Below are 12,971 nucleotides of genomic sequence, written 5' to 3'. Positions count from 1 at the left end.
AATGACCACTGTCCTTGCGCTGTAGATTTTGTGCTCAAAAACGAGCAGTAGTATCTCTGCCAGTTCACTCAGGAAGGAACCACCAAAATACCATCGAGGCAGTCCAAAGCTGAAACATCCTGTTCTCAGAAAGGCCTCAAAAGTTCCAGAGAGGCATGGGGTGGAAGGATGAGCTAGGTAGTACATGAAGCAGGTACAGGGGCTGTGAGACCTTGCCCTCATAAAAGGCTCTCAAGAGTTCCAGAGATGCATGGGGTGGAAGGACGCAGTCAATTGTACTGTATATGAAAAGGTGGGAAGAGGGTGGGGGGGGGGGGGGGGGGGGTGAAACAGAAGCTCCAAAGGTTGGTTGAGTGTGATTGGGTGGACACACCCTGGCTTCACAGCTTGTCTTGTCTTCCAGAAACTTAACCCTTTTATGCTAACAATAACACAGCCACTTAACTCCAACAAATGACATAATACGTAACGGCAGATGTTGCAGTATTATATGTAAAATCATTCCTCACACACAGCAATGCAGATTAAATTTAAGTGCAGTATTAAATAACGTTACGTGAAATATTTTGATTCTCAGGTCGACACGTGCAGGTCTACAAGAGCTCCGCATGGTTGTTGTTGTTTGTGCTGTTGTTGTTGTTGTGGTTCTTGTTGGAGGTCGATTTTTTTAAATGTGCACCCATTGGTCGGACAGCTGCTGGACCCCACCCACATTTGTTGCTTGACTACACCCACCATGGCACCCATTCTTAATAATATGGCCGCCATCTTGGTTTTCTGGTGCACCCAAGATATCAGGCCTGTAGGCCTCTGCTGATTATACAATTCCGGGGTTTGTTGCATCAGATTTCCATTGGCTTTGTTTGGGGAGTGTTACTCATGATGAAGGACCCTGAAAAATCTAATAAATGTCGAATAAAAATTATTAGTAAGGTTTCATCAAACTTGTCAGCACGCACCTTATGTGCATCCTTCCCTCATTATGTAATTTTTGAACGGCCCCATATTGCGCTTAAACAATCTGTGACCGTGTGATGAAACAGCTCATTCTGATATAATAATGGGGAGGGTGACATGGATGAGAGGTGTCGATATAATCTTTTAATAGCGCATTAAATGCGTGTTTCCCAATCGGCCTGTTCCTGGATTTTGTCGCAGATTGTGACCACAGTGCGGTCATTCTTGTTGTCTTATGATCGAGATTAACATTGTTTAACCCTTTGAGTACGGATGACGTCCAGTGCCGCAACCCACGAAAAAGTTTTGTGTACGGATGACGTTACTACACGTCATCGACTATACCTATAAATAAATCGTCAGTACGTGGTTGCATTCCCGTAATGCCAAATTAATCCCGTACCGGGTATTTTTCTTTAAAAAAAAAAATCCCGCACTCGAAAGGCTAAAATGCAAAAGGATGTAATAAAATTGTTATAGTTTGATGAATTTCAAGGTTATTTTTCTGTTTATTCAAGAACAGTGCACCCGGAAACTATCATTTAAATTTGCCTTTCTGGCTGCATTATGTACTTGTGGTTTGTGAGTGGAGGAAAACTGACCAACACAGGACAGCCTATGAACAGAGAATCAGGAGGGTGAACGACGACCTATTTATTAGAAGTCATCAATCAAATCTGGAGGCTTTTTAAATGCAGCACTTCTATGATACTCACTTAACAACCTAGTGCTGCTCGGGATGCGACTGTTCTGTTTCTAGGCTAATGGATGAGGTTCTTTGCTAGTATAGCAACCAATTGCTGCCATTTGGAAAGATGTGATTAGGAAAGGAGACGGTCTGAGTAAAGGCAACTGTTTTCGCAAAAGTTCTTTGTGGCAATACCATGCACTGCAGTTTGAAGAGTGCTAAATCCCAGCCAACTGGGATTGATAATGGGATTAGCGCAGACATGATGAGCCAAATGGCCTAAACCCACAAGCAGAAGGTTTTTGACCACGCTTCAATATTACATGGTTACGGTCTCCGGAGGGGAATTCCAATATCCCACTCCGGACACCAATTGTTACGGTGCTTGGAGGGGAATCTCACTCCCGGCACCAATTTGCTACGGTGCTTGGAGGAATCCCACTCCAAGACACCGAATGTGTTACGGTCCGGCGTTCGGGTTTACTACTAGGGGGTTAACCTCTGTTCCCTCCCGAACTTACCGGACCTGCGGCTGCCGCACACAAATAACTTCGTACTTAGCAGGTTGCGAATTAGCAACTACGAACACCAATCGGAGAACGTACCATAAGTACCCTCCAGCGGTTTCCTTTGTTCCCTGATGGAAATTTTCATGGCCAAGCGAAATCGTTGGTCACTGCCAGAGGGATAATGCTAAAGCCGTTCAGTCGATGTTAAACTGGATACGAACATGGAGGATCTGCATTGCTGTGAGAAGAGACATTCATGGACAGAGAGAAAGGAAAACGTTTAACAATTTGATTTATTACAGATATTTACATTGTGATTATTTTAATAACAAAGAAAAAGGGACAAGAAGCAGAAACCTAGCTTATTCTACGCCTTATGACGATTACTACGGATAAACATCACATGGGCACCCTGCACACTCACGGGGGAGGGAAGGGGAACGAACAACGAAGGAACCTGATAGCACAAAGGCTACATGTACGTGCTTCCAAATGCCTCTCCTCGCGGTGCCAACCATCCCGCCGTCGCCACCGAGAAGCACGAGCAGGTAATGACGATCCCAGCACGGACCGGCAGAGTGAGGTCGATCGTCAGCACGGCAGAGTGACCCAGGCCAAGAGAGGAGCACACGTGTCAGGCCAACAGTCCAGGCCCCAGGAGTGGAGCACACGTGCTCAGTGAACCCAGCAGAGTGAGACAGGTCCTGAGCCGACAAAGAGACAGGCTCAGGGTGTTGCAGATGCAGGTGTCGAGGTGTCAAGGCCTGCGAGAGGAACACCAGCTAAGAGCACAAAATGTCCACGTACTCAGTGGTGTAAGAGAGACCGGGCAGAGAGAGTAGTGTCCACAATGTCCAAGAACCAAGAGCCAGCACAACTGAGAGCGCCTGTGACCAAGAGCATGCAAAAACCGTGACCACCTGCGATGCCAGCCACGAGAGAGAGAGAGAGAGAGAGAGAGAGAGAGAGAGAGAGAGAGAGAGAGAGAGAGAGAGAGAGAGAGAGAGAGAGAGAGAGATAGATAGATAGATAGATAGATAGATAGATAGATAGATAGAGAGAGAGAGAGAGAGAGAGAGAGAGAGAGAGAGATATATATATATAGAGAGAGAGAGAGAGAGAGAGAGAGAGAGAGAGATATATAGAGAGAGAGAGAGAGATAGAGATAGAGAGATAGAGAGATAGATATATATAGAGATATATATATATATATATATGTGTATATATCAGTGAACCCTCGTTTATCGCGGGGGTTACGTTCCAGAACCCCCCGCGATAAACGAAAATCCGCGAAGTAGCGACCATATTTTTTTTTTTTTTAAAATATATATTTTAAAGCATTATGAACTCCCCACACTCTTATTAACCTTTCCCATACTCTTATAAACACTTCCTATACTCTTAAACACACGTAATTTTAACAACATATAAAATTCTAATGGGTACTCACCATTGAAGATACTGTAGCTACCCATGGGTTCCCCAAGCAAGACCAGCATCAGAATCTCCTTGCTCCAGCCGGTGACGTCACCGGCGGGGATTCCCGGCGCGAGAGTGGCTGGTCACGTGACCGCTAAAGCGTGCCGCGCTTTGCGGGTATAATCAGCTACACCTGTTGATCACGTGACCACCGATTCACCGAAGCACGCCACGCTTGAGAGGCGTGGCTTTCGGTTTCTGGTTGTGCTTTATAATGCAGCCCGATAAATGGGCTTTTCAGTGTTCCCGAGTTGGTTTTGAGAATAAATATCTTCTCGGACGAGTTTGTGTCTTGCCCGTCATTTCGTCCGTATCAAGCAAGAGCCCCGGCTCTTCAATACTACAACTTGCGTGATGAAGATGATGATGAATTAGCTGTGCAGTACTGATGACGATGAAGGTGATGACGATGATGAATGTACTGGCGTTTTCCATACGCACGACTCTTTGTCTACCCTTCTACTGTACACTATGTACAGTATTTTATTTCTTGTAATATGTTTTAAATACTGTATTTTTCTTATTTCTTTACGTTTTTTAATTTTTTAGGCTAGAAAATGCTTATTTTACCACAAAAATATTTAAAATAATAGTATATAAAAATACATTTATACCGCAAAATCCCGCGATATAGCGAAAAATCCGCGATATAATTTTACATATACTAGCGAGAAAAAACCGCGATGTACCGAATCCGCGAAAAGTGAACCGCGATATAGCGAGGGATGACTGTATATATGTATATATATATATATATATATATACAGAGAGAGAATGAGAGAGAGAGTGAATGAATGAATCTCTTTCAAAGTCAATTTGTTCACCCTCCAAGGGAGAGGGGGGAAATCTTGGAGGTGTCCTCGCTCCCGATTGGTGGAGCTCGTAACTCTGCCCCTTTCACCCTGATTGGTGGGTTTCTGAACCTGGACACCATGGTGTCCCTTGGAGCCCGGTGCAATGCCTGGTCGCTTCCCTTATAAGTGGAGACCTATCTTTCCTTTTCCCCAACGTATGACATAATAACCCAAAATAAGGGAAAGGGACTAAGATAATGGGCTGCTATGAAATAACTATTCTAAGGGACCTGTATGGTGGTTGCCATTACCTTTTCGTGTGTTTCCAAAACAGCAACAATATCTTCATGGTGTAACAAACTGACAAAGCGAAGATAATTTTCTATTCGGATGCAGTGTATATATTTATATATTTTATTCAGAAAATTGTATTTTTAGAAACCAGATTTTACAGTTTGATAGGTGTGTCAGCCTAACGAAGCAAAGAATTGTGTAAACTATGAAAATAAATGTCATTGGACATATGCATCATATGTTTTTGTTTTACAGGGCTCCACTATTCCCATCAACCATGCAAGGCCAAACCGTAACCTTACGCTCACTCGCCGACAGCCATTAGGGTGAGCCCATCCACTAACTTATGTTTACCTCCACCACCTATGATGGACAGAGGTCATGTTTTCACCGCTTTCAACTAGTTGTGGACTGATTCGGACAAAACCTGTCGGACATGTTGGCTGTGTGACGAGGACGAATAGATTAGATTTTGGTGAAGATCCGGATTAGGATCTGGCCTTTCGGTGGGATACAAAAAGTAAACTGTTCAACCTAGTGGAGTTGTGCACTCTACCGAGTGCCATTATAGTTTTGTATTTTTAGTCATCTGTTGCATTTTGTAGTGCGATAACATTCTGGTTGCTTCTACCATATGCATGATTCAGTTTTCTCGGCTATTTCAATTATGTTTGACACGTGTGTACAGTGTTTGTGCTATAGTAATCCCATGGAACTATCCTCTCATGATGCTGGCATGGAAGAGTGCTGCTTGCCTTGCTGCTGGAAACACACTGGTTCTAAAACCTGCACAGGTATCCTTCCAAACACACCAGTCCCCATCGCATGAGTTGGCATGCTTGCCACGCACACCCCTATTTAATACACAGGCTCATAGAAGAGCTCAATCACAATGTGGATGGGTAGCGTATTGACAAGTGCTGACTGAACTCCTCTTTAATTGGCCCAGTAGGACTCTCTGAGATCTGAGATGCACCATACTCGTTAGAGCGTTGGTGCTGAGGAGCAGTTTCTTGACAATGGTGCTGTGGTGCACATGGTTTGTGGTTCGCCATTGCCTTCAGAGCAGTCAGTCAGAGCAAGGGTTTCAAGATTTGCCATGGTGGTGCTGATAGATTGTCTACTCTTCACGAAGGATATTTAACATCCACCAACTAGTGCTGGCAGACAGCACTCCCAGTTTAACGTCTACCTGTGGGACGGCGCACACATTGATGCCTCACCTCCTCTGCTAAGCACCAGGATGCTGGGCCGGGAGTCAAACCCAGGCGAGACATCTCGGAGCCGAGTGTGCTTATTTCTCGTCTCGGTTATGGTATTCCAGGCTCCACTGGATTTCTCTCCCGGGGATGCAACCAGCTGGATGAGCTACAACACTTCAATTCTTATTGGTTCAAATGGCCTTTTCCTGTACTGTACTTGACTTTGTGTAGAGTATGGAAAACTGAGTGCAGCATTTTAATGTTTTTGGATAGAAATTCAATTACTGTAATTTCTTTGATTTCTATTTTCTGTAGCATTTCATTTAGTGAAATACAATGTGCGGAAGTGCTGGGAAAAGCTTGTGACATCCAATTTGCCAGTGCACGTCGTTCTTTGTCTCCGATTATTTGCATTACACTATGTTGTATTTGAAATGTCAGTCATGTTGTTGAATGCAGGTAACTCCTCTGTCAGCTTTGAAGTTTGCAGAGCTGTCTGCTCGTGCTGGATTTCCACCAGGAGTGATAAATATTCTTCCTGGACCTGGTAAGTATACTCTCACGTGTTCACACAAGCACACAGGGTGTTTCATAAAAAATGCAACCCAAAGTTGTTTTTATACTTTTAAATTTCCCATTGAAACTTGTACATACGAGTCTTTGGAATATGTAGAATAAAGCAACACACAAAAAAGGAAATCAGTGATTTCAGAAGACGATTTACAAAACATGTTCTAAATGGCTGTCCTGATGCAGCGGGCACAAATGGATCCATCCAGTGAAGTTGTCGATAACTCGGCTGCATTCCTGAACTGGAATACCTTTGATGTTGGTGGCAACTGAATTTTTGAGGTCGTCGATAGTCTGAGGTCTCCCCTGGTACACTCTATCCTTCAGGTAACCTCAAAGATAGAAGTCAGGTGTGTTGAGGTCCGCAGAATGGGGCACCCATTCAACATCTGTCCTTCGAGATGATTCGATCACTGAGTTTCTGTTGTAGCCACTGTATGGATCTGTTGGAAGTACGAGGTATGGCCTGATCCTGCTGAAACCATTGCACAACCCTGTTGATGTGGCGCTTCCTTGCTATTGCAGCCCAGAACTTCTGGATAACTTTCAGGTACCGATTTCCCTTCTTGATCTTGAAACCAGAAAGGCCCAATGATGTCAGATTTTTCTGGCTGTACAAAGGCCTTTCAAGAACCTCATCAGGAGAACTAGAACTCCAAAACATGTTGTTTTTAGAGTTAACATGACCACTTAAAAGAAAGTGGGCCTCGTCAGAAAACCGCACATTACTCAGAAAATTCCTTCGATCCCTTCACCTGTTTTCCTCAAACCATTCACACACAGTCACACAAAGTTGTTTATCATTGTCTGATAATATCTTGCTCACTTGTATATGATACAGGTACATTTTTTAGTTCCTGCTTCAGAATTATTTGTGTACTTGATAAAGACAAGTTCAGTTCTTGAGATTTACGATGTAGCGATTTCCTAGGGCTCCTCAAAACTGCTTCATGGACCGCTTCCGCTTCAATGTTCTCTCGTGATCTTGCAGTCCTCGGGTGACCAGACATTGAGCAATTAGTATTTTGTGCTGTCCCGTGGGACTTAAACCTCTTTATCCATGGGAAAATGGCAGACTTATCTGGGGCTAATCTGGTGTCGAACTTCTTTCTGAATCATGCTTGAATTTGTTTTAAATGACTTTGTGGCAAAGTAAGACTCCACAATAAAGATCCTTTGTTCAAATGTCCATGACCTCTTCAAAATTAACAGTATGATTCTCTGATGTTTGCAGTTTTTCCTCCAAATGATGCTTCATGCAAACCTGCAATAGAAAACATTTTGTATTAAAAAATAAAAATTTCAAATAACTTTAATAGGGTTGCTTGTTTTTAGGAAACACCCTGTATTAAACTCTTATAACCGTCCAAGCATCCCTCATTTGCTGTGTTCACATTTGTCTGATGCTCCACTTTTATGTGTGTCTTGCGTGGAATGTTGTGTTTTATGATGCTCCACTTGCGTGGAATGTTGAAGAGACTTATCGGGCTTAGGGTAAGGGTTCGGGATGCTATATCTGATGAAAATCGGTAAAAAGTTGAGAAGCCTCTTTGTTGTCAAACACAAACTGTTTGCCATCGGTGACACGGAAGCCATGTGCCTCAGCCGCCTGTTGAATATTCTCAGAGCCTACACCTTGTCTATTATAAACAAAATTGGTACCTCACCGATTATTTGCATTACATTATGTTGTTTGTATGAATATTCTCAGAGCCTTCACCTTGTCTATTATAAACAAAATTGGTACCTAAGACTTGTGAACTCGGTCAACTCGTGCAGTTTATGACATCGAATTTTATCTTTGACTTGATCCACCCCTCCTCCCCTCCCATTCCTAACTATTACTGTCTCCATTACCCTAACAGGGTCTGTGGTTGGACAACATTTGTCGGAACATTGTGATATCCGCAAGCTCGGCTTCACCGGTTCCACAGAGATCGGCAAGCAAATCATGAAAAGGTGATAAAAAGTTAAGCTAGAATGATAAGATGTAATTTGAGGAACAAAACATAAACTTTGACAGATTCGATATTTTTTAATCACAGGTGTATAAATTAATTTTTGTAAGAGGTAAGATGTGGTTATTGTACTCGACACAATTCAAAACTAGAACGCCACTCAGTAGAGCGCATACTCCCGCCGTGGGTGGCCGCTGCTGAGCCATATCTTCCAATGGTAAAAAATCCTTCAAAAAATTCCTGGATCCGGAATAATATCCTGAGCTTCACCAAAAACTAATCAATTCTTCCTTATCCCAAGGGCAATCATCCCACCAACTTTCATCCAAATCCGTTCAGAATTTTTCCAGATATCTTGTTCACAAACACACGAACGCACACACACATGCACACACACACACGAACGGACACGATCGAATGCATTACTCCCTGGCGGGAGTAATTATGGCATTCAGCCTTTATAATTATCCAACGCCGACCCTAAGATCGTAAGCCAGCCACCTTAACCATAAAGCCAACACCAGGCTTTGTCCGTCTGTCCAGGCCATACATTTTTTGAGCTGTTGTTATCAAATTTTCAACAAACCTTTACTATGAGAATATGGAGGAAAAAAAAAAATTTGGTCAAAATACGAAAGGGCAAAGTCATAGAGACTATAAATAGACCTTTTCGTACCGCCAGAGCGCGTCGAGCGTGAGACGCCCCATTTTTTGAAAAATCGCTTCCCTCTTTCTTTATTTATTTACCATTGAGCTTCAGTGTGTCTGCCTAGGCCATAACATTTTTACCATTTGAGCTTTTATCATCAAATCTTCAACAATATTATGAGAATATGGGAACACAAGTTAATAAAACGTACAATTTGTTTTTAACTGTTGTTTTCGTCAAGTTGAGCTCGATGATGATTCTGTAACTGCACTGGATGACATCAGTTCACGTGTCCTATCCTCTTTCTGCTCTTTTCACCCTATCATTTGTCCTATGTCATCTTCCTTCTGCTTGGAAATCAGCCAACACCACTTCTTTGCATACAAAATGCGCAAAAAATGATCCCCTTAACTACAGACCAATTAGCCTACTTCCAATCATCAGCAAGGTCATGGAATCCATCATCGCAGTTGACATGAAATCATTTATTTTCTCCAATGGCCTCGTCTCAGATCATCAATTCGGATTCACACCAGATCACTCTTCTTTGGACATACTGTTTCTGCTATCCCAACAAATGATGAAGGCCCACAATTTAAGATATGAAATCATGGCCATCTCCCAAGACATATCTCGAGCTTTCAATGTAATCTGGCATCCTGCTTTGCTGTCCAAACTCTCTGCCTATGGAAAGTATGGCATCCAATGTCAACTCCACACATGGCTCACTGACTTCCTCTACTCTCGTATCCAACATTTGGCTCTCAACGGAATCCTATAATCTCCTCTCCATATCAAGGCTCGAGTGCCCCAAGGCAGTATTCTTGGCCCAGTCCTATTCCTGATCTTCATCAAAGATCTGTCTGACTCTCTGGAAAATTCCCTTTATCTATTTGATGATGATTCCACCCTCTGCTGTGATATCCCTCATCCTTAAGACAGGCAGGCTGCAGCCTCTTCACTCTCTTCAGAGATTGAAAAAAACAACACATATATATATATATATATATATATATATATATATATATATATATATATATATATATATATATATATATATATATATCTCACCTTCTCCCTCAAAGGACCATTCCGTATGGCAAACTATCCAATCAACTGTCTTAACAATCCTCTTGAAGAAGTTCACTCACTTAAAGTTTTTGGTCTCACTATCGGCATTGATTTTTCTTGGGCAAACTACATTTCAATGTTGGTCTCCAAAGCCAGTCATCGACTGGGCATATTCCATTGTGCAAAGTCCCTTCCTTGGCACACCTGAACTCCTATCCACCTATAAGGCCTTCTTCCACAGCTTGATGGAGTACTGCTCTCTCCTCTGGGCTGGCTCCTCTGCCTCACATATTGCTCAGCTTGATGCAATGGAAACCAAGGCCTTCAAGATCATATGATGATGACACTGGGTCTATGGGCCTCTTATGATGAAACTGGGTCTAATGGGCCTTCCCCGTCGCAGACAATCGGTGGTGTTTGTCTCTCCTGCCTCCTTTCTAGTCTTGCTTTCTGGTCTTGCTTTCTGGTCTCCTCGCTCCATGTTCTCCCCACCCTCACAAGGTTTGCCCACCTCAACTCATTCGTTCCTCCTTTTTCCTGCCTGTGGAACGAAATTCCACATTCTCTTCAATCCCATTCTTCCCTCCAGATCTTCAAGACAGTTGTTCAACACCATCACAGATCATCCCCCATCCAAAACCATGATCTCTTCTAACCCCATTAACTATCTGCTCCCTCTCCAAGTCCACCTGTCTAAGTCTCCTTCTATTTTGTCCCTCAACCCTGCTATTCGTGTGTTTTCCCTCTCACTTTTGACTTTTCCTTTTGTTCTGTTGCGTTTTGATCTGTTCTGTGTTTGACTTCTTCCACTAGCCTTGACTTTGCATACAAATAAATAAATAAATATTTACTGCTTCAAAATGTAGGTTTTACTCGAGGGGTTTACTCTTTTACACACAGCTACTTGCCATTCTTCCAAGAGAGAAGCCTTGCATCTTGAAAGGATCGGCAAGTATTGTGCTGTTTTGAGTGGGGCCTATAAGTGATAATTCAGTTGTTACATCCTCCTCCATACAGTAAGTAATGGGGTGCATATGGAGGAGGAGGAATGGAAAAGTTTGAGTATTAGTTGGAGCCTGTTTCTCCTCAATAAGAAATGGGAGTATTCCGTATGTCAGCATTTTGCTCATCAAAGCAACATTTCATAATGATAATTATTTTCCAGCCTCAGATGGAATGGTAAAAATGTAGAGAAGCACAGCTTTAATTCCCATCTCTTGGATTATTGTTCTTGTGTTAATGCTTCTTCTAACCCCCGCTCTAGTAGGGAAAATGGCCTTTAAAATGCATGTTGTTGTGTTGTTGTTGTTAATGCTTCTTCTGCAGATTTTTAGATTTTCTAGTGCACCCACTCACTACGGGAGTGGCAAGGGGTCATGTTATTATCATGTTATTATCATGTTATTATCGAGCAACGGTACCCGCCCTATGGGCGGGGCTTCAATTGGGAAGCCGAAATGAAAAGGCAAAATATCAGAATTTGAAGGGTTTTTTTTATTTTAAATGATTCATATAACATCCGTTGAATCATATCACACGCAAATCATCAAAATCTAAACAGTATCTTTAGAATTTCAATAAAACCCACTTCACTGTTCATATCGGTAAATATTATTCCATCTTGTTTCAAATCGTGATCGATACACTATGATTGTGATGATCGTGATCGTGAATCGTGATCGATAATCGTGTTCACAATCGCTATGTCGTATGTACTCCCGATACGTGTACCGAATTCCCGATACGTGTAACTGTACCAAATCAACAGTTAAAAGGATTTTGAGCCGATAGCTGTTACGGCCTTGGCAAGATCGATGGAGACAGCAATCTGTTGAGTGTTGACGTATTCACCGCCCAAATAGCTACCGGTATGTGGAATTCTCTCATGTAGAGATTAAACGTTATGGCTGTTACGGCATTGGCAAGATCGATGGAGACCGTTTATTTTACTTTTAATGAAGGACACTGTCTCAAACCCAATCCCCATCACGGATGGGGCTCAGCGGTTTACCCGAGCCTGACGGCGAAGGGCAAGGTACACGCTGGTCCGTCCAGTGTAGCACGCGTGCGGCCCCGGACATCGAAGGGCATTAAACGTTCATGAAACATTAAACATTCATTAAACATTAAACGTTCATTAAAGGATTACGAAACGAAAAACATTACGAAATTACGTTCACACCGTCACGTCAAACACTGCCGTGAACACATACATCGTCACAACGAGAACATCGTCACAATAGACATTATGCGAACGTGAATGTTATGTGGGAGTCCAAAGCTGAGAATACTGGAGACCAAAGCTGAAATTGGAAAAACTAAATAGCCTTTTTACTCCTGGAGATCCCAGGATTACCCACACAAAATATCGTTTCGATCGGTTGAGCCGTTTTTGCGGTACCTTCGAACAGACGGACAGACATTTGGTGAGTTATAGTAAGATTATTATTGCCAATTATTTTTGCTATTACTTTTGTTCGATCAGCTCATTGAAAAGATCAGACCCTGCGTGTCACCATTATAAATTCCCGATAATAAAATTTACTTCCGCAAGGATGTGGGGGGGGGGGGGGGGGGGGGAGGAAAGGCAGGGGGCGATGTCGAACATCACAAAACTCCTTGGGGAGTGGGGTTATTGTTTCATAATATCATTAATATTGTTATGAATTTGGGTAGAGGAATATCTAGAGCCAGATAGATCTGTATAGTTAGGTATCCGACTGTCGTGATAGGGAATCGACCTGTAATAAGTTCTATGGTTAGCCTGGTTTGTCGGTATAAGCTGTATTGGTGTCACCGC

The 12,971-nt window shown here is 42.7% G+C and overlaps 2 protein-coding genes across 7 annotated transcripts in view; both read left to right on the top strand.

Annotated features, from left to right (window-relative positions):
• Window positions 1-12,971, top strand: part of LOC137424777 (uncharacterized) — a 675,237-nt gene that overhangs the window by 631,074 nt on the left and 31,192 nt on the right. The window lies entirely within an intron of this gene.
• Window positions 1-12,971, top strand: part of LOC137424780 (mitochondrial 10-formyltetrahydrofolate dehydrogenase) — a 95,472-nt gene that overhangs the window by 59,011 nt on the left and 23,490 nt on the right. For all 6 annotated transcript variants that reach the window (XM_078775908.1, XM_078775907.1, XM_078775910.1 and 3 more), the window contains 4 exons: window positions 4,977-5,047; window positions 5,410-5,515; window positions 6,383-6,470; window positions 8,359-8,452. In XM_078775908.1, the coding sequence (XP_078632034.1) occupies window positions 4,977-5,047; window positions 5,410-5,515; window positions 6,383-6,470; window positions 8,359-8,452 (359 nt within the window). The remainder of the gene's footprint in view (window positions 1-4,976; window positions 5,048-5,409; window positions 5,516-6,382; window positions 6,471-8,358; window positions 8,453-12,971) is intronic.

The sequence above is a fragment of the Myxine glutinosa genome, chromosome 4 (assembly GCF_964187855.1).
Source record: "Myxine glutinosa chromosome 4, kmMyxGlut1.1, whole genome shotgun sequence".
NCBI lineage: Eukaryota > Metazoa > Chordata > Myxini > Myxiniformes > Myxinidae > Myxine > Myxine glutinosa.
This window is presented reverse-complemented; position numbering and strand designations above follow the sequence as displayed.